The sequence below is a fragment of the Paramisgurnus dabryanus genome, chromosome 1, assembly GCF_030506205.2.
Source record: "Paramisgurnus dabryanus chromosome 1, PD_genome_1.1, whole genome shotgun sequence".
Taxonomy (NCBI): domain Eukaryota; kingdom Metazoa; phylum Chordata; class Actinopteri; order Cypriniformes; family Cobitidae; genus Paramisgurnus; species Paramisgurnus dabryanus.
In genome coordinates, this window is record NC_133337.1 from 57,436,987 (window position 1) to 57,464,763 (window position 27,777).

Sequence of the window (27,777 nt, forward strand, 5' to 3'; positions counted from 1 at the left end):
TCTATTTAATTACCTGGGGAAGACGATGTCTTTCGGCACACACTCATCTTTGACAAGGATTCATTACATGAGAAACCCTCTTCTAACCCCCACACACAGATGCATATTAAGGGCAAATTGACACATAAAAGTAATTGGCTTTGTTTCTTTTTATAGAGAATGCTGTTGAGGAAGCCTGAAACCAAATGTGATGTTTCTGTATTCTGTGTATTCTGTGTTGCTTCTGTGTTTTGAAGAATGGGATATAATCTCTTATGGCTATACAAGAACCCTTACGGGACAATCCGTGTGCGAGAACTCATTTTGCCCGACTCATAATTTTTCAACAGTGTTGACAATGTTCTATTAAATATGAATAGGTTTACTATTGAAGAAATAGTTCAGCCAAAAATGAGAATGCTGTCATTCTCTCACGCTCATGTTGTGTCTGAACACTGTGACAAAGAGCAAAGTTAAAGAATAGATTATTTTCCTTATATTAAAAGGGAACTATTTCATAAAATACACTATATTTCAAGTCTTTTGAAGTCATACTAAGTTTTGTGACAGGATGAAAATAAAGTGTCATCACAATGGTGTTGTACGTCTTAATAAAAATTGAAATATGGTGTATAATGCACCACTTTTGAACCTTAATAGGGCAATATTTTTCTCTTATTATGGACATTGACAGCTTCTTTAAGGCAGGGGATTTCAAACTGTGAATCGGGACCGGGTGTGCCTCATAAGTCATTCAGTCAGAAGTGAACACAAGCACAGTTGAAACAGTGGGCAGCTATCACTGCAGCACCGGGGAAATTGTGAGAATCGTGCCTTGGTCAAGAGGACCTCAGTAGCAACCTGCCCAACTCTTTAAACATTAGGTCACAAATGCCCCATAAAGATATTTATCTTTAGTTTAAACCAGAGGTCCCCAACCATTTTTGGGCCAAGGACCCTTAAAATGTATAGAGAAGAAGAGCAGGGACACCCAAATATATATACAAATTAAGACTGGATTTACACCCTACTATGATGGTTATGTTAGAAAGATGAAATTAAAATGAACTAAATAGATTTTATTGTGGAAACATTATGCTCCTTATTTCAATCAGGTCTTAATATTTATTATTGGCCTGTTAATGCATTTTTGTTTTATGCCCAATTTCATTTTTCGAAAAAATTTCCCCGGACCACCTGTTAAAGACCCATGGTTTAAACTCTTCCTTTGCATTTCCCGAAATATATTACGAATATCAAACATTTAGCTAATGTGCAATTAAAATTAGTAACACTGAAAAAAAAATCACCTTTTCCATAGGCAGCTGAATGGAGGCTTTGCAGTCAGTAAAATCTGCCTTGATGCTCGGACCTTGAACCTCAGTGACAACATACAGCAGCTTCTGCGACTCCTTCAGCATTTTCCTGTTACTCCCGCCAAACTTGCCCAGCACCCGGTAAGCCACATGGGAAATGGTCTCCGCAGGGTTACGAAGCGTCCGCCACAATGCCTGTTAACAAACAGTTTTAACAATTCACTTCAATCACTCACTCAGGCCCACTTTATCACACCATGCGAAATTTCAGAAGTTTTACCTGCATCAGTTCGGCTCGAACCGGCTGAATGTGGTCATAGAGAAAGTCGGGCTGCAGGTTGTCCACGCAGAGCTCCAGCGTGCGAAGCCCTTGGCTGACCAGAGTCTGGGAACCGTTAAGTGCAGACACCAGTGGATCCATCAGCATGGGCAGATAGGGCAGAAGAGAGCTTAGCCTTACAGGAACAGTAAGACACAGCTCCACAAACAGATCCTTCATGTGCTGCTTGTGAAGGCCGCTCTGAAGCATGTTCAAACCTAAGAGATGCCAAAGACAAGTTAGTGATTCTTAAGTATCCTCATGGTAACAAACATCTTTAATTCTCATGGTTTGTCACCTAGCTCACCTTGCAGCAAATTCGGCAGCAAAGGCAAGAACTCCTGGTACAGGAGGTCGTGGCTACCACCACCTATAGAGCGAAACAGGGCCCTCAGCAAAAGGAAGTAGTTATAGGGCTCCTTGGCTGACTGAGCCAACTCCATAGAACTGTTCACTATTTTGTGAAGGTGAGGCTGCAAGTGAATGAGAAATTCAATCTTTTTGAAGAAAAAAAATTTGCATCTCCTATTAAGATAACAAGCATCAATGTTTGATTTCAACCAATAATTTCACTAATGGCACTTTCCATTGCATAGTACCCCGACAGTTTAGGTCAGGTCAGGTTTGGCCAACTCACATCACTTTTACTTGGTTAGCTTTTCCATCGAGTTTAGTATCACTTCGGAGTGGGAGGGATTATAGGCGTGTCGTTATATTTGCACTGCCTACTGCTGTGACTTCATACTTCAAGTGAGAGCGTTGTTGGAATGCTGTACATTCCCATACATTAATTAATTTCTCAGTCCGCCACAAATTAAAATTGACCACCACAAATAGATGTTTGCACATCGCGTTTATCGCGTTGTCTCACATGACAGTTTCTGTACAAACAGCCGTGGCATCACTCGACACGCTCTGCAGAGCCTCATTTTGTTGCATTTGAGCATATATGCGGAAGTGCGCGTCGCGAATGTGCCGCCACAAACTGCAAGTCTGGAAAAATGGTATGGTGTTCCTGATTGTCAATCTGTGGATGTTTTTCATCGCTAAAAGTGAGTTTAGGAACTTGCAGCAAAGCACAGATGACAACAGATTTACTCGAGACAGCACAAGCTAGCACTAAGGTAAAGCTAATCTTTTACATTATAGCAGTGACGCTGGTAGTGACGATTCTCTCAGACCAATCAGTTATCTACAGTGTTTTGGAGTCACGTTTTGGTATCAGCTCACTTGGAACCCCAACCGAGGTGGTACTAAAAAAAGGTATATGGTACTACGTACTGCACCCAGTGGAAAAGCCCCCAAAAGTAAGCTGACCCAAACCGTGGGGTACTGTGCAATGCAAAAGTGCCATTAGATGTCAATTTCTGACATGACCTTACTCAGTCAATATTAAAAAAAATCAAGATTATATTTTAATATAATATAATATATATTTTTATTGATTTTATGTGGAAAACTGTAAATCACAAAAAAATTACTTCAGGTGTTTGCATAGGCAGGGTCACATGTGGAATAGTGATCGGCTGATAACACAGAACTGATAACTTTTCGGCCACTCCGATTGGCTAATTTGACATTGTTAATATGTTCTACAACCATTGTAAAAAAAATTGCAGCTTAAAAGTTAAAACAACTTACTTTTGCAATCAATTCAACCTACTATTTTAAGTTTTGACCTGTGATAAGTTCTAACTTAACCTATAAAAATAAGTTGAAATGGTGCAATTTTTTTTGCATTTTTACAGTATACTTTGGTTCTACTGACAGCTTTTTCAAATATTATAAACTGGATAGATCCTTGATGCTGATTGATCAACAGCTGTGGTTTATTCACAATAAAGCACATTTATCTCTTTGACAGGCTGCTTTTAGCATCACTGCGTATCAACACTAGGGATGCACAGAATCCAAATTTTTTTGGAAACCGAATACCGAATCTTACTCGCATCCTTATTCCATTAACACAGTAAGACACATTAATAAAGTAAACAACGTCCAAGGCGATGTATTTTTCATTTTATTTCATTTTAACTGTAAAAAAAGATAGGCAACATTATGCCAGGATGACAAGTGGGAAAAACTATTTTGACAATTACCATAAGCCTATGCATAATGAAAGCGATGCGGTGCAACATGCTTGTTTTTCTAGGTGCGTCTGCGAAATGTGAACTGCCCCTAAGGCTCACCGGAAGAAAAAGCTTATCTCCACGTCAGCACCCGATGTGTTTAATCAACGGCCGCGTGACGTCGACCAGCATAGCGCAAGCCTAGGGTTTGGTTCGGTGGAAAAAAATCTAGGATTCGGCAGAACCCGAACCCCGTCAAAAAGCCCAGTATTTGGTCGAATCCGAATCCTGGATTCGGTGCATCCTTAATCAACACACAACCAATCTTTCTATTGTCGAAGGCATTTAAGCGATCTGCGACTCTGCTCTGTAGATTTGTATTGGCCATTGATAAACTATTATCTGCTGACCACTAGTTTGTCTCAAGAAACTAAATGAAATTAGATATAGACCTACTGATGCTACTGAATGTGACAAATAACTTTTTAATTAAAAAGACATGTGGGAACCTCACACAGCAAATCCTAAATCGAACGAAGCTTGTTTTTCTATCGGCTTTATTAATAAAGTTATATGTCTACTGTTATAGCTAGTCAACTGGGAATTTCCAAAACAACAATGTAGCGCAAAGTAAACTGCAAACATCAGCTGAAACGAACCCTATTTAATATTAGATAATTTCAGTGGGGATCGGGTTGGACGGCTCATAGGAAGAGAGATATAAAAACCTTTTCATTTCAACTATTTCACAGTGACCTTCACTTTGGTCTTTCCTGTCAATCTGAAGCACAAGTGTCATTTCTCATCAGAATAGCTGACAGAACGCATTAAAATTAATGCCGCAAGCCTACTGGTGCCGAGGAGTTAGATAGCACAGCGTCTTCAGAGCCTGGGCGAGGGCGGGTGCTCCCGCTGTCCAAAACTGAATTACCTTCTCTAGGCATCTTAGCTGACCGAAAGACAATAAAGGAGCAGCAGTTTTCTTTATAAGCCTTCCTTTTGCATATGTATGTAGAATAACATCAAGGAAAGACTCACCTTGAGCATTTGCTCATTTTCTGCAGCGAAGAGAGAAACTGAGCCGAAGACCAGTTTGAAGAGTTTGAGATAGAGGTTTGATAGCTCTACATTGGAGCCCATCTCAGGCAGTCGCTCCAAAAGATACTCCACCAAAATGGTGGCAAAGAGTGCCGAGGTGGTCAGGTTAGCCAGGAAGGAATTTGCTACAATCTGTTGAAAAATTAAAGAGCTCAGATAGAAAACCCTTTAAGTGCTAAATGTAAATTAGCACTTTTAAAGCGGACTCTTAAATGCGTTTCACAAAAAAAAAAATATAACATTAACAGTATTTCTGAATGGCCTGAGGCTGGAATTAAGCAGATTTGAAGTGAAAGTATTTGATGAACACATAATACATGAAGAGAGCATTTGATTATTATCATTAGGGGCGTCACGATTCTCCAAATCCTCAATTTGATTACATTTCCGATTCGAAGGTCACAAATCAATGCGATTCTGGTTGCTATGCCATTTTTAGACTAGACTTTTATAAAATATAATATCTGACCTTGAGTAATACCAAAGTATGGTCATGTTTTTTTGCATATGTAAGGGGTCTGAGTACAGTACATTAAAGGGATAGTTCGGCCAAAAATGATATTAAACCCATGATTTACTCATCCCCAAGCTGTCCGAGTTGCATATGTCCATCGTTTTTCAGACAAACACATTTTCGGATATTTTAGAAAATGTTTTAGATCTTTCAGTTGATTAAATGTAATGTTACGGGGTCCATGACCTTCAAGTCCAAAAAAAGTGCGTCCATCCTTCACAAAATAAATCCAAACGGCTCCAGGATGATAAACAAAACTACCTTCCGGTAGAGCCGCCATCTTAGTCGCGTCCGCATTCAGAATGAGAGCTTACGCAGCCTACGGAGGTTACTCTGCTGCTGCTCTGTGCCCCCACCCTCCGAATTTGTCATACGTCACTAAGAAAAGTGCGTACACTACACTAATACTCGCCGTTTGGATTTATTTTGTGAAAGATGGACGCACTTTTTTTGGACTTGAAGGTTGTGGACCCCGTAACATTACATTTAATCAACTGAAAGATCTAAAACATTTTCTAAAATATCCGAAAATGTGTTTGTCTTAAAAATAATGGACATAAGCAACTCGGACAGCTTGGGGGTGAGTAAATCATGGGTTTAATATCATTTTTGGCCAAACTATCCCTTTAAATCCAAGTTTCGTCATCAGAATAGTATACGTGGATTTTTGTAACAGTACGTACTACACGTAGGTCATGCATGAGCGTATAGGAGAAGGCTGTGCATTCAACCGCTTTGTACGTTCGTGTACACGTAAAAAAAATCAGACAATACTCCAGGGACTGTTAGGTTTAGTAGAAAATCTTTGTATAAGCGAAGTTACTAATATTTGGGACAATGCCTGTTGGTGGACTATCGAAATACAGTTTTACCAACAAAAGTGTTAATCAATTCAGCACTGCATTGTAACAAAGTTATTATCGTTTTCCCTCCCCAGCTCCAGTACCTGTAGGGCGTAGTTCTTGGAAATCCGCTCCACCATGTAGGGAACAGTGGTCTGAAAGATCTCCTTAAAAGTGAGAGGGTTCATCATGGTGAAGACTCCAGCAAAGTGCTCCAAAACCTCCTTCTCCTCCTTCATCCGTACGGTCTGACAGTTGGCCACACGGATGTACGTCTGCCCATTGCCAGCAATCTGTACCTAGCCAAAAGGGGGTTGGCTCTGTGATAATCTGTAAACTTCAATTCTCAGGATCATGTGTACTCTATTTACACTGTCTGTATTGCACTCTGATTTGAGCAGGTGAGGCTTTATGTTGGCACATTTTCTTAATAATTCGCTTTGAACAGTGGACGGTCGTACCTGGTAGATGTCCAAGGCCTGCATGGCATATTTGACAAGTTTGATGTAGATCTGCGTCTCTTTTGGCTGGAGTTGCTTGTTTGGAATGAACTGAGCTTCTGCAATACAATCCAAGAGCATACATGAGCTCATTTTAAGGAAATTAATGAATTTGGAATGTACCATAATGCATACAAAATAATTCAGAGACAACATTTAATGACATTTGATTTATAAATTGCCCTTCAGGTACACTCGTCTTACCTCCAGGAGCTTTGCAAGAGGTGATGCCCCAGGTGATGGTTTTTACTCCGCACACAAGGGTCTTCACCAGACTGCGACAGTCTGACACCTGAAAAGTTTGTTTGTCGTCCTTGTCCCCAGGTCTGTCGAAGGACGCAGCTGAAGGTGGAGCAGGGGTCACGGGTGTCGGGGGTGCAGGGGGAGGTAAGGCAGGTGTAGCAACAGTAGGGGTGGCTGGAACTCCTGGTAACGCCCCTGGGTCAACCACACCCATCTCTGATTGGGGCTTACACTTCTTAAAGATGGACACAAGCTGATAACGCGCAATGGTGTGGAATTTTAACACGAAAACCTTAAGAAACAAAAAGATTTAAATAATTTACATCAGATCAATTTATTTCAACTCACAAACTGTTTAAAGAATCGAATTTCGTGGCTGCGTAAGGGCAACGTAAACCATCTCACCTCCAGCATTCTCATGAGAATGTCCCTGCCATTGCCGTTTTCCTGTTCACTCTTCGATCGGATGCAGTCCACAAGGTTTAGCAGGAGCTTACAGGACATGGTTTGAATACTGCTGGGTAGCGACTCATCATCAATGTTCTTCGCAAACAGTTGTACAGCTAGAGAGAGGTCCGTCAATGGGAGGTTCTGCCTAACATGGTGGACCAGGTCTGCTAGTGTGCTGTATGCCAAGGGCCTAAAACATCATTGAGAAAGTTAACAGACGACTGTCTTTGTTAGACAATAGTCTGGCTTCTAAATAGATTTATGTGATAAAAATAAATTTCCAATTCGAAATTGATAAAAAAATATATCTCAAAAGAAAAAATAACGCTTGACCCTTTGCTAAAACTAACATCTAAAACTAACAACAATCCATGTCAGATAGTAGCTAAGGTTGAAGCAGAGATTCAGAATGAGCGGACACTAATGACACTGACATATCGCAAGTCCTGCCAAATTTGCCTTCTGATAGCTGATGGCTGTACTGTGAATGAAAAGAAGGGGATGTTTGGCAGGCACATGACATCTGGGACAGGGAGACAGACAGTGGGCATCACCAGGAGAACCTGGCACATAAAGATAGACACCTGGATCTTCTCTGCCCACCGGGGCATCTCAGCTCAGTCACGCACCATTAACTATCAATTCTGACATGCTGCAGTTGATGGAAACCCAACTTTTATTTTCCCGATTGCATTTAGACAGAAACTAAGGAGGAAAAAGATTATGGCCTCCAGCAGTACAGAGATTGTAAAAGAGTGACAACAAAACATCTACGACTATCCAAAACCTAGAGAGTTGCATGGAACCCACAATGTATTCTTGGATGCTAAAATTATTGATGTAATGATTTTGTCACCAGGCATTCTGGGATACCCTTTATGAAAACTTGATGCTGAGACTTTGGAATTATGCCCAAATGATACAATTACAACACCGTATAGGTTTAAAATCCATCATAGATTTGTATACACATGGATGAGTTTCAAAGACACAACCCAAAGGAGTTCAATCTACGTTCTTACCTTAGCGTCTCTCTTGCAGTGTACCCAGAACCAATGAGTATCGACTCATCGAAAAGCTTGTCCATGCATGGAATGAATTCTGCAACACAAACAGACTCCATCAGATTCTGCTGCCGATTCTAAAGCCCACCGCAACAGCTGAAGGCCCCACGAACCATGAGATACATCAATGCCAAGTCTCAACAGTAAGAGTTTTTCATTGATTCATTTAACCTTCTCCACATGACTAATGATTTAGCAAAGTGTATCAGATTTTTCTCTTGAATGCTACTGATCGAAAGGTGATGCTCAAACAGAATGCAGATGTTACGCATCACAAGATCTATGGCGCAATTAATAGCAGATGCGAGCACTTTGGATATCTTAGCTGGAAACAATCTGTGTGACTCACGGCTGCGCAGATCTGTGGTTAGGATGTGCTTGGCAGCGATCAGCAGCTCTTTCCGCAGGTGAGCTGTTTCGGGGGGGCAGTTTGACAGCAGCTGCAACATCCCCTTCACCATCTGCTGAGAATACTTCCCGACCAAGTCCTGACACGCACAAAAACGCACGTCTTTACATCGGTCACTGGTTTAATATTAAAGCAAGTTTTATTAGACTAGTTTAACAAAAAGGTGGCCGGTATCACTTTACCTGGTAGATGCGGATAATGTAGGCGAGGAATGACAAAGTCTTAATCTGAGCGGCGATGAAATCTGCATAAAGCTCCTTGTTGAAAAGCTTGTGTTGCCTGTCATGGATATAATGAGGATATTTTAAATATCATGTCATGTTAAACTGCATCTATGCAATGTAGGTGCATTGGTGATGTAACCCCCCACTTAAACACACACAAAGAGAAGCGAGGGGTCACTAACCGTGCCTGTGCAGACACCTGCAGCATGATGGTGTTCATGATAAGGGGCACAAACTCTGACACCACGTTGTGAATGTTCAGCTTGTACAGCTAGGAAAGACATTGGACAAGAAAGCAATTAGTGTGTAAAATAACAGTGAGGACACAAAGCAGAACCACGCAAAAAGTTAATCATAAAAAAAATATTATTTAACGCTTTCCCAGCCAGGTTTTTAAAAAATGTGCCAGCCAGCGCCAGCATTTTTCATGCTTTTCACAAAAGTTTAATGCCTTCCAGAAAATATTCTTTAAATTTATAAACATACAATATATCAAATGAAAGATCAGACCCTCCGCTTTCAAACAAAAAGGTTTCATCCTACCTTCATTCTTTTATATCACCTATCAAATATTGGTAGGTTTCTTAAAAAAAATACCACATTTTGAGCAAAAAGCTGAGATAATTCTATTTACGTGAAGGACTTTGATAGAGATCAGATTCAGAACGATCCTCAAAACATACACGGATATACAGTTGTTTGCCCTAGGGCAATACTTCCGGGTTTAATAACTTGCGGAAGAGCGCCACCTGGTGGATAACAGCGATAATATGGATTGCCAGATATACTTGTCATTGGCAGGGAAGTGTTGGCGGGGTCAATGGCGGGGATTTTTTTATACCTTCTATTATGCCATTTCCTAATCCTATTTTTGGATTAGGTACTCTATAGGTATTCTTACTATAAAACAAAATTAACATTAGTTGATTTTAGGGATGTTAACAATTAATCGATCTTCGATTAATTGACGATATGAATTAAATCGATAAAACTTAACGACTGTTGAAAAAGCAAGTACGTGTGTCCGGCGCCTGCGCAAAGCGCATACACAACTGGTGAAAAAACTAACCAAGCGCGAAGAAGTTAAACTAGCCATGATCACAACGATGCTTGATACCAAACACACACTCTGGCTTTTTAACCTCATTAGAGACAAGGCAGGATGCTAACGCAACGAAATGACATCTGCAGTGGATCTGAGAGGGTCCGATGCTGAAAATCTAAACACAGTTAGGATACTGAAAGCAAAGACCCTCTGCAGGGAAGCCTGCAAGATTAGCATTGCAACGCTGCTTTACACAGGGAAGGAGACCAGAAGCCGTTTTTAATAAACAGATTAACCCTTAAACAGGCAATGTGCACCACGGGATACGCTCTCTTCAGTGTCTTGTTTGGGGCATAAAAAAGATTTTTCAATCAAATCCTTATATCACTTATCAAACCTTGGTCTGTCTTGAATATGTGGGTAACATTATTTGCTTCAAGTTTTTTTTTATCGATTGGTCAGCCTGTTTTGCAGGACAGTCAGATTTTGTGGTAAGTAAATGAATATTAATCTTACATTTCTTCTTTAAAAAAATATTAATACTGCTAGTATTAATTGTGAACATTGTCTTAAGGTGCTAAAGAAGAAAATTTGGTTATATGTTGTTATGTTGGCTTGAAAAAGCCAACATACTGTTCTTCATCTTAATCTTATTATTATGTTGGCTTGAAAAAGCCAACATACTGTTCTTCATCTTAATCTTATTAGTGGTGCTTGCATTTATGCAAAGCATCACTATTACTATTGCTCAGGGATATTATTAGTGGTGCTTGCATTTATGCAAAGCATCACTATTACTATCTTGCATACTTATTATTATTATGTTGGCTTTGAAAAAGCCAATATATTGTTATTGCTATTAAACTTATTATTATGTTGGCTTGAGAAAGCCAACATACTGTTGTTGCACTTAAACTTATTATTATTATGTTGGCTTTGAAAAAGCCAATATATTGTTATTGCTATTAAACTTATTATTATTATTATTATTCTTTTTCTCCCCCCAAAATTATAAACACTAACTCGTCCTAGGGCTTTCAAGCTACATGCACCAAATTTTCCACAGACCTTCAGACTGGTCTGACTTAGTGTGCTATATCTTTTCTAACTGATGGGACCTTCCGAATTCCTAAACGGGGGTCTCGAACACCCCAAAATTTCCATTGACTTAACATTGAGACAAACTTTGACGGGTCATAGCTGTGAGTGAGAAACTTGTAGAAACTTGTGGCTTACCACATTTAAGGTGGCTGACAGGCTCTGTAAGAACATACATCACAATGGGGTGTAAGCTATACCCCTGGGGTGTAAGAGGCCCCCAAAATTTCCCATTGACTTATAATGGGGCAGGGAACATGCCCATATAAGGGAATAAAAGCGTCCCAGATGGAATATCTTTACTTTAGAGTGTCGTAGAGACATGGGGGTGGGCTCATTTTACTCAGTCATCCAATCAGTCTCTTAGGATCGCCCCAAAGCTATTTAGCCACGCCCCTAGCAACAATTTTGGGTACCCTAGCAACATCTCCCATAGACTACCATTATAAAAAGCCCAGATGGATATCTTTACACCAGAGTGTCATAGAGACATAGGGGTGGGCTCATTTTACTCAGGCATCCAATCAGTCTTAATAGGATTCTTATTGAGGCATTAAGCCACGCCCCTAGCAACCAAATTTGAGCACCCTAGCAACATAATAAACAAAGCCTTATATCTCTTGGTCTGAACATCATAGAGACATGGGGGTTGGGTCTTTGGGTCATGTTAGCTTCAAGCTAGCTCCATGCTAAGTCATACTAGCTTCATGCTAGTTTCATGCTAGCTTTATGCTAATTTCATAATAAATCTTGCTAACTTCATGCTAAATCCTGCTAACTTCATGTTAAATCTTGTTAGCTGCACGCTAAATAGTGTTAGCGTTATGCTAATCATGTTAGCATCATGCTAATCATGCTAGCTTCACGTTAAATCATGCTAGCTTCATGCTAATCATGCTAACCTCATGCTTACTTCATGCTAATCATGCTAGCCTCATGCTACCTTCATGCTAATCATGCTAACATCATGCTAGCTTCATGCTAATCATGCTAGAATCATGCTAGCTTCATGCTAATCATGCTAGAGTCATGTTAGCTTCATGCTAAACATGCTAGAATCATGCTAGTTTCATGCTAGCATCATGCTAGCTTCATGCTAATCATGCTAGCAACATGCTAGCTTTATGCTAATCATGCTATCATCATGCTAATCATGCTAGCAACATGTTAGCTTCATGCTAATCATGGTACCATCATGCTAACTTCATGCTAGCTTCATGCTAATCATGCTAGCATCATGCTAGCTTCATGCTAATCATGCTAACTTCATGCTAGCTTTATGCTTATCATGTTAGCATCATGCTAGCTTCATGCTAATCATGCTAGCATCATGTTAGCTTCATGCTAATCATGCTAGAATCATGCTAGCTTCATGCTAATCATGCTAGAATCATGCTAGCTTCATGCTAATCATGCTAGAATCATGCTAGTTTCATGCTAGCATCATGCTAGCTTCATGCTAATCATGTTAGCAACATGCTAGCTTTATGCTAATCATGCTATCATCATGCTAATCATGCTAGCAACATGTTAGCTTCATGCTAATCATGGTACCATCATGCTAACTTCATGCTAGCTTCATGCTAATCATGCTAACATCATGCTAACTTCATGCTAGCTTTATGCTTATCATGTTAGCATCATGCTAGCTTCATGCTAATCATGCTAGCATCATGTTAGCTTCATGCTAATTATGCTAACATCATGTTAGCTTCATGCTAATTATGCTAGCTTCATGCTAATCATGCTACAATCATGTTAGCTTCATGTTAATCATGCTAGCATCATACTAGCTTCATGCTAATCATGCTAGCATCATGTTAGCTTCATGCTAATCATGTTAGCAACATGCTAGCTTTATGCTAGCATTATGCTAGCTTCATGCTAATCATGCTAGCATCATGCTAGCTTCATGTTAATCATGCTAGCATCATGCTAGCTTCATGCTAATCATTCTAGCATCATGCTAACTTCATGTTAATCATGCTAGCAACATGTTAGCTTTATGCTAATCATGCTACCATCATGCTAATCATGCTAGCAACATGCTAGCTTCATGCTAATAATGCTACCATCATGCTAACTTCATGCTAGCTTCATGCTAATCATGCTAACATCATGCTAATCATGCTAGCTTCATGCTAATCATGCTAGCATCATGCTAGCTTCATGCTAATCATGATAACATCATGCTAGCTTCATGCTAATCATGCTAGCATCATGCTAGCTTCATGCTAATCATACTAGCATCATGCTAGCTTCATGCTAATCATGTTAGCATCATGCTAGCTTCATGCTAATCATGCTAGCATCATGCTAGCTTCATGCTAATCATGCTAACATCATACTAACTTCATGCTAGCTTCATGCTAACATCATGGTAGCATCATGCTAATCATGCTAGCTTCATGCTAATCATGTTAGCATCATGCTAGCTTCATGCTAATCATGCTAGCATCATGCTAGCTTCATGCTAATCATGCTAACTTCATGCTAATCATGCTAGCATCATGCTAGCTTCATGCTAATCATGCTAGCATCATGCTAGCTTCATGTTAATCATGCTAGCATCATGTTAATCATCCTAGCTTCATGTTTATCATGTTGGCATCATGATAAATCATGCTAAATCATGCTACCTTCATACCTAAACATACCAACAGCCAGATAGCCTACTAAACTAAACTTCTGTCAAACCGTTTTAAACGTTCAGGCTACGCTTTTTCAAGCCAACATAAAGTTTGTCTTCAAACTTTAATATCTAGTTATTATTATTATTCTTTTTCTTCTGAGACTAAAATTTCTAACTCTAACTCGTCCTAGAGCTTTCAAGCTACAGCCATCAAACTTTGGACAGACTTTCGGTCTGATCTGACGAGGTGTGCTATATCTTTTCTAACTGATGGGACCTTCCGAATTCCTAAACGGGGCGCTGAAACACCCCAAAATTTCCATTGACTTAACATTGAGACAAACTTTGACGGGTCAAAGCTGCGAGTGAGAAACTTGTAGAAACTTGTGGCTTACCACATTTAAGGAGGCTGACAGGCTGTGTAAGAACATACCTCACAATGGGGTGTAAGCTGTACCCCTGGGGTGTAAGAGGCCCCCAAATTTTCCCATTGACTTATAATGGGGCAGGAAACATGCCCATAAAAGGGAAAAAAAGCGTCCCAGATGGAATATCTTCACTTTAGAGTGTCTTAGAGACATGGGGGTGGGCTCATTTTACTCAAGCATCCAATCAGTCTCTTAGGATCACCCCAGAGATATTAAGCCACGCCCATAGCAACAATTTTGGGTACCCTAGCAACATCTCCCATAGACTACCATTATAAAAAGCCCAGATGGATATCTTTGCACCAGAGTGTCATAGAGACATAGGGGTGGGCTCATTTTACTCAGGCATCCAATCAGTCTCTTAGGATTCTTATTGAGGTATTAAGCCACGCCCCTAGCAACAAAATATGAAGACCCTAGCAACATAATAAACAAAGCCTTATATCTCTGGATCTGAACATCGTAGAGACACAGGGGTTGGACCGTTTTTCTTGTGGCTTGAAGTGTAATCATTATGGGATGCCAATTTTCTCCCTAGCAACCAAACTTAGTACCCTAGCAACGGAATAAACAAAGCCTTATATCTCCGCATCAGAACATTGTAGAGACACGGGGGTTGGACCGTTTAACTTGTGGCTTGAAGGGTGATCATTATGGGATGCCAATTTTCTCCCTAGCAACCAAACTTAGTACCCTAGCAACGCAATAAATGTTAGCTTCATGCTAGCTTCTTGCTAATCATGCTAGCTTCATGCTAGCTTCATGCTAATCATGCTAACATCATGCTAGCTTCATGCTAATCATGCTAACTTCATGCTAGCTTCATGCTAATCATGCTAACTTCATGCTAGCTTCATGCTAATCATGCTAACATCATGCTAGCTTCATGCTAATCATGCTAGCATCATGCTAGCTTCATGCTAATCATACTAGCATCATGCTAGCTTCATGCTAACTTCATGCTAATCATGCTAGCTTCATGCTAGCTTCATGCTAGCTTCATGCTAATCATGCTAGCATCATGCTAGCTTCATGCTAATCATGCTAGCATCATGCTAGCTTCATGCTAATCATGCTAGCATCATGCTAGCTTCATGCTAATCATGCTAGCATCATGCTAGCTTCATGCTAATCATGCTAGCATCATGCTAGCTTCATGCAAATCATGCTAGCATCATGCTAGCTTCATGCTAATCATGCTAACATCATGCTAGCTTCATGTTAATTGCGCTCGCATCATGCTAGCTTCATGATAATCATGCTAGCATCATGTTAGCTTCATGCTAATCATGCTAGCATCATGCTAACTTCATGCTAATCATGCTAACATCATGTTAGCATCATACTAGCTTCATGCTAATCATGCTAGCTTCATGCTAATCATGCTAGCATCATGCTAGCTTCATGCTAATCATGCTAGCATCATGCTAGCTTCATGCTTATCATGCTAGCTTCATTCTAATCATGCTAGCATCATGCTAGCTTCATGCTAATCATGCTAACATCATGCTAGCTTCATGGTAAATCATGCTACCTTCATACTTAAACATACTAACAGCCAGATAGCCTACTAAACTAAACTTATGTCAAACCGTTTTAAACGTTCAGGCTACGCTTTCTCAAGCCAACATAAAGTTTGTCTTCAAACTTTACTATCTAGTTATTATTATTATTCTTTTTCTCCCCCCAAAATTATAAACACTAACTCGTCCTAGGGCTTTCAAGCTACATGCACCAAATTTTCCACAGACCTTCAGACTGGTCTGACTTAGTGTGCTATATCTTTTCTAACTGATGGGACCTTCCGAATTCCTAAACGGGGGTCTCGAACACCCCAAAATTTCCATTGACTTAACATTGAGACAAACTTTGACGGGTCATAGCTGTGAGTGAGAAACTTGTAGAAACTTGTGGCTTACCACATTTAAGGTGGCTGACAGGCTCTGTAAGAACATACATCACAATGGGGTGTAAGCTATACCCCTGGGGTGTAAGAGGCCCCCAAAATTTCCCATTGACTTATAATGGGGCAGGAAACATGCCCATATAAGGGAATAAAAGCGTCCCAGATGGAATATCTTTACTTTAGAGTGTCGTAGAGACATGGGGGTGGGCTCATTTTACTCAGTCATCCAATCAGTCTCTTAGGATCGCCCCAAAGCTATTTAGCCACGCCCCTAGCAACAATTTTGGGTACCCTAGCAACATCTCCCATAGACTACCATTATAAAAAGCCCAGAAGGATATCTTTACACCAGAGTGTCATAGAGACATAGGGGTGGGCTCATTTTACTCAGGCATCCAATCAGTCTCTTAGGATTCCTACTGAGGTATTAAACCACGCCCCTAGCAACCAATTTGAGCACCCTAGCAACATAATAAACAAAGCCTTATATCTCTGGATCTGAACATCTTAGAGACATGGGGGTTGGGTCTTTGGGTCATGTTAGCTTCATGCTAGCTCCATGCTAAGTCATACTAGCTTCATGCTAGTTTCATGCTAGCTTTATGCTAATTTCATAATAAATCTTGCTAACTTCATGCTAAATCATGCTAACTTCATGTTAAATCTTGTTAGCTGCACGCTAAATAGTGCTAGCTTAATGCTAATCATGCTAGCATCATGCTAATCATGCTAGCTTCACGTTAAATCATGCTAGCTTCATGCTAATCATGCTATTCTCATGCTAACTTCATGTTAATCATGCAAGCCTCGTGCTAGCTTCATGCTAGCTTCATGCTAATCTTGCTAGTTTCATGCTAGCTTCATGCTAATCATGCTAGCATCATGCTAGCTTCATGCTAATCATGCTAGAATCATGCTAGTTTCATGCTAATCATGCTAGCATCATGCTAGCTTCATGCTAATCATGCTAGCATCATGCTAGCTTCATGCTAATCATGCTAGCTTCATGCTAATCATGCTAGCTTCATGCTAGCTTCATGCTAGCTACATGCTAATCATGCTAACATCATGCTAGCTTCATGCTAATCATGCTAGCTTCATGCTAATCATGCTAGCATCATGCTAGCTTCATGCTAGCTTCATGCTAATCATGCTAGCTTCATGCTAATCATGCTAGCATCATGCTAGCTTCATGCTAATCATGCTAGCATCATGCTAGCTTCATGCTAGCTACATGCTAATCATGCTAGCATCATGCTAGCTTCATGCTAATCATGCTAGCATCATGCTAGCTTCATGCTAATCATGCTAGCATCATGCTAGCTTCATGCTAACATCATGCTAGCTTCATGCTAATCATGCTAGCTTCATGCTAGCTACATGCTAATCATGCTAGCATCATGCTAGCTACATGCTAATCATGCTAGCTTCATGCTAATCATGCTAGCATCATGCTAGCTTCATGCTAATCATGCTAACATCATGCTAGCTTCATGCTAGCTACATACTAATCATGCTAGCATCATGCTAGCTTCATGCTAATCATGCTAGCATCATGCCAATCATGCTAGCATCATGCTAGCTTCATGCTAATCATGCTAGCTTCATGCTAGCATCATGGTAGCTTCATGCTAATCATGCTAGCATCATGGTAGCTTCATGCTAATCATGCTAGCATCATGCTAACTTCATGCTAATCATGCTAGCATCATGCTAGCTTCATGCTAATCATGCTAGCATCATGCTAGCTTCATGCTAATCATGTTAGCTTCATGCTAGCTTCATGCTAATCATGTTAGCTTCATACTTAAACATACTAACTGCCAGATAGCCTACTAAACTAAACTTCTGTCAATCCGTTTTAAACGTTCAGGCTACGCTTTTTCAAGCCAACATAAAGTTTGTCTTCAAACTTTAATATCTAGTTATTATTATTCTTTTTCTCCCCCCAAAATTATAAACACTAACTCGTCCTAGGGCTTTCAAGCTACATGCACCAAATTTTCCACAGACCTTCAGACTGGTCTGACTTAGTGTGCTATATCTTTTCTAACTGATGGGACCTTCCGAATTCCTAAACGGGGGTCTCGAACACCCCAAAATTTCCATTGACTTAACATTGAGACAAACTTTGACGGGTCATAGCTGTGAGTGAGAAACTTGTAGAAACTTGTGGCTTACCACATTTAAGGTGGCTGACAGGCTCTGTAAGAACATACATCACAATGGGGTGTAAGCTATACCCCTGGGGTGTAAGAGGCCCCCAAAATTTCCCATTGACTTATAATGGGGCAGGAAACATGCCCATATAAGGGAATAAAAGCGTCCCAGATGGAATATCTTTACTTTAGAGTGTCGTAGAGACATGGGGGTGGGCTCATTTTACTCAGTCATCCAATCAGTCTCTTAGGATCGCCCCAAAGCTATTTAGCCACGCCCCTAGCAACAATTTTGGGTACCCTAGCAACATCTCCCATAGACTACCATTATAAAAAGCCCAGATGGATATCTTTACACCAGAGTGTCATAGAGACATAGGGGTGGGCTCATTTTACTCAGGCATCCAATCAGTCTTAATAGGATTCTTATTGAGGCATTAAGCCACGCCCCTAGCAACCAAATTTGAGCACCCTAGCAACATAATAAACAAAGCCTTATATCTCTTGGTCTGAACATCATAGAGACATGGGGGTTGGGTCTTTGGGTCATGTTAGCTTCAAGCTAGCTCCATGCTAAGTCATACTAGCTTCATGCTAGTTTCATGCTAGCTTTATGCTAATTTCATAATAAATCTTGCTAACTTCATGCTATATCATGCTAACTTCATGTTAAATCTTGTTAGCTGCACGCTAAATAGTGTTAGCGTTATGCTAATCATGTTAGCATCATGCTAATCATGCTAGCTTCACGTTAAATCATGCTAGCTTCATGCTAATCATGCTAACCTCATGCTTACTTCATGCTAATCATGCTAGCCTCATGCTACCTTCATGCTAATCATGCTAGCTTCATGCTAATCATGTTAGAATCATGCTAGTTTCATGCTAATCATGCTAGAATCATGCTAGCTTCATGCTAATCATGCTAGAATCATGCTAGTTTCATGCTAGCATCATGCTAGCTTCATGCTAATCATGCTAGCAACATGCTAGCTTTATGTTAATCATGCTATCATCATGCTAATCATGCTAGCAACATGTTAGCTTCATGCTAATCATGGTACCATCATGCTAACTTCATGCTAGCGTCATGCTAATCATGCTAGCATCATGCTAGCTTCATGCTAATCATGCTAACATCATGCTAACTTCATGCTAGCTTTATGCTTATCATGTTAGCATCATGCTAGCTTCATGCTAATCATGCTAGCATCATGTTAGCTTCATGCTAATCATGTTAGAATCATGCTAGCTTCATGCTAGAATCATGCTAGCTTCATGCTAATCATGCTAGAATCATGCTAGTTTCATGCTAGCATCATGCTAGCTTCATGCTAATCATGTTAGCAACATGCTAGCTTTATGCTAATCATGCTATCATCATGCTAATCATGCTAGCAACATGTTAGCTTCATGCTAATCATGGTACCATCATGCTAACTTCATGCTAGCTTCATGTTAATCATGCTAGCATCATGCTAGCTTCATGCTAATCATGCTAACATCATGCTAACTTCATGCTAGCTTTATGCTTATCATGTTAGCATCATGCTAGCTTCATGCTAATCATGCTAGCATCATGTTAGCTTCATGCTAATTATGCTAGCTTCATGCTAATCATGCTACAATCATGTTAGCTTCATGCTAATCATGCAAGCATCATGCTAGCTTCATGCTAATCATGCTAGCATCATGTTAGCTTCATGCTAATCATGCCAGCATCATGTTAGCTTCATGCTAATCATGTTAGCAACATGCTAGCTTTATGCTAGCATTATGCTAGCTTCATGCTAATCATGCTAGCATCATGCTAGCTTCATGTTAATCATGCTAGCATCATGCTAGCTTCATGCTAATCATTCTAGCATCATGCTAACTTCATGCTAATCATGCTAGCAAGATGCTAGCTTTATGCTAATCATGCTACCATCATGCTAATCATGTTAGCAACATGCTAGCTTCATGCTAATAATGCTACCATCATGCTAACTTCATGCTAGCTTCATGCTAATCATGCTAGCATCATGCTAATCATGCTAGCATCATGCTAGCTTCATGCTAATCATGCTAGCATCATGCTAGCTTCATGCTAATCATGCTAGCATCATGCTAGCTTCATGCTAATCATGATAGCATCATGCTAGCTTCATGCTAATCATGCTAACATCATGCTAGCTTCATGCTAATCATGCTAGAATCATGCTAGCTTCATGCTAATCATGCTAGTATCATGCTAGCTTCATGCTAATCATACTAGCATCATGCTAGCTTCATGCTAATCATGTTAGCATCATGCTAGCTTCATGCTAGCTTCATGCTAATCATGCTAACATCATGCTAACTTCATGCTAGCTTCATGCTAACATCATGGTAGCATCATGCTAATCATGCTAGCTTCATGCTAATCATGTTAGCATCATGTTAGCTTCATGCTAATCATGCTAGCATCATGCTAGCTTCATGTTAATCATGCTAACTTCATGCTAATCATGCTAGCATCATGCTAGCTTCATGCTAATCATGCTAGCATCATGCTAGCTTCATGTTAATCATGCTAGCATCATGCTAGCTTCATGTTAATCATGCTAGCATCATGCTAATCATCCTAGCATCATGCTTATCATGTTGGCATCATGATAAATCATGCTAAATCATGCTACCTTCATACCTAAACATACCAACAGCCAGATAGCCTACTAAACTAAACTTCTGTCAAACCGTTTTAAACGTTCAGGCTACGCTTTTTCAAGCGGTTTGTCGTAGACCAATAAAACAGGGCTCAAAATGACCGGCTTATTGAGGACACGTCTGCTATGACTTTTATAAGGGATCGGGTGCAGGATTTCCGAAAGGGGGGCGAAAAACCACCCGAAAAATCCCATTGACTTAACATTGCGCCCAACTTTGACGAGTCATAGCTCCGCTCAAGGATTTTATAGAAACATGTGGGTTACAACATTTGAAGAGGGTGGTAGACTCTGTAACAACATGGATCACAATGGGGTGTAAGTTGTACCCCTGGGGTGTAAGAGGTGCCCAAAAATGCCCAATGAAAAGTCAATGGGGCAAAATCCCATAGACTTAACATTGGAAAAATTTTGACGCGTCATAGGTATGAGTGAGGATTTCATAGAAACATGTGGGTTACATTATTTGAAGAGGGTGGTAGGCTATGTAAGAACATACATGACATTGGGGTGTAAGTTGTACCCCTGGGGTGTAAGAGGCACCCGAAAATTCCCATTGACTTATAATGGGGCAGGAAACATGCCCATATAAGGGAATAAAAAAGTTCCAGATGGGATATCTTCGCTTTACAATGTCGTAGAGACACGGGGGTTGGACCGTTTTACTCATGACTCAGAGTGTAATCATTATGGGATGCCAATTTTTTCCCTAGCAACCAAATACAGTACCCTAGCAACAGAGTAAACAAAGCCTTATATCTCCGCATCAGAACATCGTAGAGACACGGGGGTTGGACCTTTTGACTTGTGACTCGGAGTGTAATCATTATGGGATGCCATTTTTTTCCCTAGCAACCAAATACAGTACCCTAGCAACAGTGTAAACAAAGCCTTATATCTCCGCATCAGAACATCGTAGAGACACGGGGGTTGGACCGTTTGACTCGTGACTCGGAGTGTAATCATTATGGGATGCCATTTTTTTCCCTAGCAACCAAATACAGTACCCTAGCAACAGAGTAAACAAAGCCTTATATCTCCGCACCAGAACATCGTAGAGACACGGGGGTTGGACCGTTTGACTAGTGACTCAGAGTGTAATCATTATGGGATGCCAATTTTTTCCCTAGCAACCAAATACAGTACCCTAGCAACAGAGTAAACAAAGCCTTATATCTCCGCATCAGAACATCGTAGAGACACGGGGGTTGGACCGTTTGACTCGTGACTCGGAGTGTAATCATTATGGGATGCCAATTTTTTCCCTAGCAACCAAATACAGTACCCTAGCAACAGAGTAAACAAAACCTTATATCTCCGCATCAGAACATCGTAGAGACACGGGGGTTGGACCGTTTGACTTGTGACTCAGAGTGTAATCATTATGGGATGCCAATTTTTTCCCTAGCAACCAAATACAGTACCCTAGCAACAGAGTAAACAAAGCCTTATATCTCCGCATCAGAACATCGTAGAGACACGGGGGTTGGACCGTTTGACTCGTGACTCAGAGTGTAATCATTATGGGATGCCAATTTTTCCCTAGCAACCAAATACAGTACCCTAGCAACAGAGTAAACAAAGCCTTATATCTCCGCATCAGAACATCGTAGAGACACGGGGGTTGGACCGTTTGACTCGTGACTCAGAGTGTAATCATTATGGGATGCCATTTTTTTCCCTAGCAACCAAATACAGTACCCTAGCAACAGAGTAAACAAAGCCTTATATCTCAGCATCAGAACATCGTAGAGACACGGGGGTTGGACCGTTTGACTCGTGAATCAGAGTGTAATCACTAGTGGATGCCAATTTTTTCCCTAGCAACCAAATACAGTACCCTAGCAACAGTGTAAACAAAGCCTTATATCTCCGCATCAGAACATCGTAGAGACACGGGGGTTGGACCGTTTGACTCGTGACTCAGAGTGTAATCATTATGGGATGCCAATTTTTTCCCTAGCAACCAAATACAGTACCCTAGCAACAGAGTAAACAAAACCTTATATCTCCGCATCAGAACATCGTAGAGACACGGGGGTTGGACCGTTTGACTCGTGACTCAGAGTGTAATCATTATGGGATGCCAATTTTTCCCTAGCAACCAAATACAGTACCCTAGCAACAGAGTAAACAAAGCCTTATATCTCCGCATCAGAACATCGTAGAGACACGGGGGTTGGACCGTTTGACTCGTGACTCAGAGTGTAATCATTATGGGATGCCATTTTTTCCCCTAGCAACCAAATACAGTACCCTAACAACAGAGTAAACAAAGCCTTATATCTCCGCATCAGAACATCGTAGAGACACGGGGGTTGGACCGTTTGACTCGTGAATCAGAGTGTAATCACTAGTGGATGCCAATTTTTTCCCTAGCAACCAAATACAGTACCCTAGCAAAAGTGTAAACAAAGCCTTATATCTCCGCATCAGAACATCGTAGAGACACGGGGGTTGGACCGTTTTACCCGTGAATCGGCATGTAATCACTAGTGGATGCCAATTTTTTCCCTAGCAACCAAATACAGTACCCTAGCAACAGTGTAAACAAAGCCTTATAACTCAGCATCAGAACATCGTAGAGACACGGGGGTTGGACCGTTTTACTCGTGACTCGGCATGTAATCACTAGTGGATGCCAATTTTTTTCCCTAGCAACCAAATACAGTACCCTAGCAACAGTGTAAACAAAGCCTTATATCTCTGCATCAGAACATCGTAGAGACACGGGGGTTGGACCGTTTTACTCGTGACTCGGCATGTAATCACTAGTGGATGCCAATTTTTTCCCTAGCAACCAAATACAGTACCCTAGCAACAGTGTAAACAAACCCTTATATCTCCGCATCAGAACATCGTAGAGACACGGGGGTTGGACCGTTTGACTTGTGACTTAGAGTGTAATCACCAGTGGATGCCAATTTTTTCCCTAGCAACCAAATACAGTACCCTAGCAACAGTGTAAACAAAGCCTTATATCTCCGCATCAGAACATCGTAGAGACACGGGGGTTGGACCGTTTAACTCGTGACTCTGAGTGTAATCACTAGTGGATAGTGGGTTGGAACGTTTTACTTTTGGGTTGGAGTATAATCATATATTGTCCCGAGAATTTTGCCACGGCAAGCACCACTTCACATTTTCTTCAGGAAATGTACCTATCTAGTTATTATTATTATTCTTCTTTTTCTGGACACTTTTTCGGCGCGTAACTCGTCCCGCACGCTTTGTCGTAGACCCATAAATTAGGGCTCAAATCGACCGGCTTATTGAGGAGAAGTCTGCTATGACTTTTATAAGCGATCGGGTGCAGGATTTCCGAAAGGGGGGCGAAAAACCACCCAAAAAATCCCATTGACTTAACATTGCGCCCAACTTTGACGAGTCATAGCTCCGCTCGAGGATTTTGTAGAAACATGTGGGTTATAACATTTGAAGAGGGTGGTAGGCTCTGTAAGAACATGGATCACAATGGGGTGTAAGTTGTACCCCTGGGGTGTAAGAGGTGCCCAAAAGTGCCCCAATGAAAAGTCAATGGGGCAAAATCCCATAGACTTACCATTGCAAAAATTTTGACGGGTCATAGGTCCGAGCCAGGATTTCATAGAAACATGTGGGTTACTAAATTTGAAGAGGGTGCTAGACTCTGTCAGGACGTCCCCCACAATGGGGTGTAAGGTTACCATAGCAACCATTTTGGGCACCCTAGCAACCTATACCATAGACTGCCATTATAAAATGCCCGGATGGATATCTTTGCACCACAGTGTCATAGAGACATGGGGGTGGGCTCATTTTACTGAGGCATCCAATCAGTCTCTCAGGATCCTTACAGACTTACTAAGCCACGCCCCTAGCAACCACTTTTGAGCACCCTAGCAACATAAAATACAAACAGTTATATCTCGGCATCAGAACATCGTAGAGACACGGGGGTTGGACCGTTTAACTTGTGACTAGGGGTGTAACAATTGGGCACATCATTGGCCACTCCCAAGCCACGCCCCTAGCAACCAAATTTGAGCACCCTAGCAACCGAATAAACAAAGCCTTATATCTCCGCATCAGAACATCGTAGAGACACGGGGGTTGGACCGTTTAACTTGTGACTAGGGGTGTAACAATTGGGCACATCATTGGCCACTCCCAAGCCACGCCCCTAGCAACCAAATACAGTACCCTAGCAACAGAGTAAACAAAGCCTTATATCTCCGCATCAGAACATCGTAGAGACACGGGGGTTGGACCGTTTTACTTGTGACTCGGGGTGTAATCACTGGGCACATAATTGGCCACTCCCAAGCCACGCCCCTAGCAACCAAATACAGTACCCTAGCAACAGAGTAAACAAAGCCTTATATCTCCGCATCAGAACATCGTAGAGACACGGGGGTTGGACCGTTTTACTTGTGACTCAGAGTGTAATCACTGGGCTCATCATTGGCCACTCCCAAGCCACGCCCCTAGCAACCAAATACAGTACCCTAGCAACAGAGTAAACAAAGCCTTATATCTCCGCATCAGAACATCGTAGAGACATGGGGGTTGGACCGTTTGACTCATAACTCGAAGGGTAATCACTAGTGGATGCCATTTTTTTCCCTAGCAACCAAATACAGTACCCTAGCAACAGAGTAAACAAAGCCTTATATCTCCGCATCAGAACATCGTAGAGACACAGGGGTTGGACCGTTTGACTCATGACTCGGAGGGTAATCACTAGTGGATGCAATTTTTTTCCCTAGCAACCAAATACAGTACCCTAGCAACAGAGTAAACAAAGCCTTATATCTCCGCATCAGAACATCGTAGAGACACGGGGGTTGGACCGTTTGACTCGTGACCCGGAGGGTAATCACTAGTGGATGCCATTTTTTCCCTAGCAACCAAATACAGTACCCTAGCAACAGAGTAAACAAAGCCTTATATCTCTGCATCAGAACATCGTAGAGACACGGGGGTTGGATAGTTTGACTTTTGGCTTGGAGTATAATCATAAATTGTCCCACGAAACTTGCCACGGCAAGCACCACTCACATTTTCTTCAGGAAATGTACCTATCTAGTTATTATTATTATGTTGGCTTGAAAAAGCCAACATATTGTTATTGCTTTTAAACTTATTATTATTATTATTCTTTCTTATCCCCCCAAAATTATAAACACTAACTCGTCCTAGGGCTTTCAAGCTACATGCACCAAATTTTCCACGGACCTTCAGACTGGTCTGACTTAGTGTGCTATATCTTTTCTAACTGATGGGACCTTCCGAATTCCTAAACGGGGGGCTCGAACACCCCAAAATTTCCATTGACTTAACATTGAGACAAACTTTGACGGGTCATAGCTCTGAGTGAGAAACTTGTAGAAACTTGTGGCTTACCACATTTAAGGAGGCTGACAGGCTCTGTAAGAACATACATCACAATGGGGTGTAAGCTATTCCCCTGGGGTGTAAGAGGCCCCCAAAATTTCCCATTGACTTATAATGGGGCAGGAAACATGCCCATATAAGGGAATAAAAGCGTCCCAGATGGAATATCTTTACTTTAGACTGTCGTAGAGACATGGGGGTGGGCTCATTTTACGCAGTCATCCTTTCAGTCTCTTAGGATCGCCCCAAAGCTATTTAGCCACGCCCCTAGCAACAATTTTGGGTACCCTAGCAACATCTCCCATAGACTACCATTATAAAAAGCCCAGATGGATATCTTTACACCAGAGTGTCATAGAGACATAGGGGTGGGCTCATTTTACTCAGGCATCCAATCAGTCTTAATAGGATTCTTATTGAGGCATTAAGCCACGCCCCTAGCAACCAAATTTGAGCACCCTAGCAACATAATAAACAAAGCCTTATATCTCTTGGTCTGAACATCATAGAGACATGGGGGTTGGGTCTTTGGGTCATGTTAGCTTCAAGCTAGCTCCATGCTAAGTCATACTAGCTTCATGCTAGTTTCATGCTAGCTTTATGCTAATTTCATAATAAATCTTGCTAACTTCATGTTAAATCTTGTTAGCTGCACGCTAAATAGTGTTAGCGTTATGCTAATCATGTTAGCATCATGCTAATCATGCTAGCTTCACGTTAAATCATGCTAGCTTCATGCTAATCATGCTAACCTCATGCTTACTTCATGCTAATCATGCTAGCCTCATGCTAGCTTCATGCTAATCATGCTAGCATCATGCTAGCTTCATGCTAATCATGTTAACATCATGCTAGCTTCATGCTAATCATGCTAGCATCATGCTAGCTTCATGCTAATCATGCTAGCAACATGCTAGCTTTATGCTAGCATTATGCTAGCTTCATGCTAATCATGCTAGCATCATGCTAGCTTCATGTTAATCATGCTAGCATCATGCTAGCTTCATGCTAATCATGCTAGCATCATGCTAGCTTCATGCTAATCATGTTAACATCATGCTAGCTTCATGCTAATCATGTTAGCAACATGCTAGCTTCATGCTAATCATGCTACCATCATGCTAACTTCATGCTAGCTTCATGCTAATCATGCTAGCATCATGCTAGCTTCAAGCTAATCATGCTAATCATGTTAATCATGCTAGCATCATGCTAGCTTCATGCTAATCATGCTAGCATCATGCTAGCTTCATGCTAATCGTGCTAGCATCATGCTAGCTTCATGCTAATCATGCTAGCATCATGCTAGCTTCATGCTAATCATGCTAGCATCATGCTAGCTTCATGCTAATCATGCTAACATCATGCTAGCTTCATGCTAATCATGCTAACATCATGCTAGCTTCATGCTAATCATGC

The 27,777-nt window shown here is 41.0% G+C and overlaps 1 protein-coding gene across 5 annotated transcripts in view; it reads right to left on the minus strand.

Annotated features, from left to right (window-relative positions):
• Nucleotides 1–27,777, minus strand: part of trrap (transformation/transcription domain-associated protein) — a 125,791-nt gene that overhangs the window by 81,880 nt on the left and 16,134 nt on the right. For 3 of the 5 annotated variants that reach the window (XM_065242537.2, XM_073815708.1, XM_065242535.2), the window contains exons 10-21: nucleotides 9,210–9,298; nucleotides 8,986–9,082; nucleotides 8,744–8,882; nucleotides 8,353–8,431; nucleotides 7,286–7,520; nucleotides 6,842–7,172; nucleotides 6,599–6,696; nucleotides 6,242–6,436; nucleotides 4,722–4,913; nucleotides 1,922–2,087; nucleotides 1,576–1,832; nucleotides 1,290–1,490 (exon numbers count right to left, since the gene is read on the minus strand). In XM_065242537.2, the coding sequence (XP_065098609.1) occupies nucleotides 1,290–1,490; nucleotides 1,576–1,832; nucleotides 1,922–2,087; nucleotides 4,722–4,913; nucleotides 6,242–6,436; nucleotides 6,599–6,696; nucleotides 6,842–7,172; nucleotides 7,286–7,520; nucleotides 8,353–8,431; nucleotides 8,744–8,882; nucleotides 8,986–9,082; nucleotides 9,210–9,298 (2,079 nt within the window). The remainder of the gene's footprint in view (nucleotides 1–1,289; nucleotides 1,491–1,575; nucleotides 1,833–1,921; nucleotides 2,088–4,721; nucleotides 4,914–6,241; nucleotides 6,437–6,598; nucleotides 6,697–6,841; nucleotides 7,173–7,285; nucleotides 7,521–8,352; nucleotides 8,432–8,743; nucleotides 8,883–8,985; nucleotides 9,083–9,209; nucleotides 9,299–27,777) is intronic. The other 2 variants (XM_065242539.2, XM_065242538.2) reach the window with 1 other exon arrangement.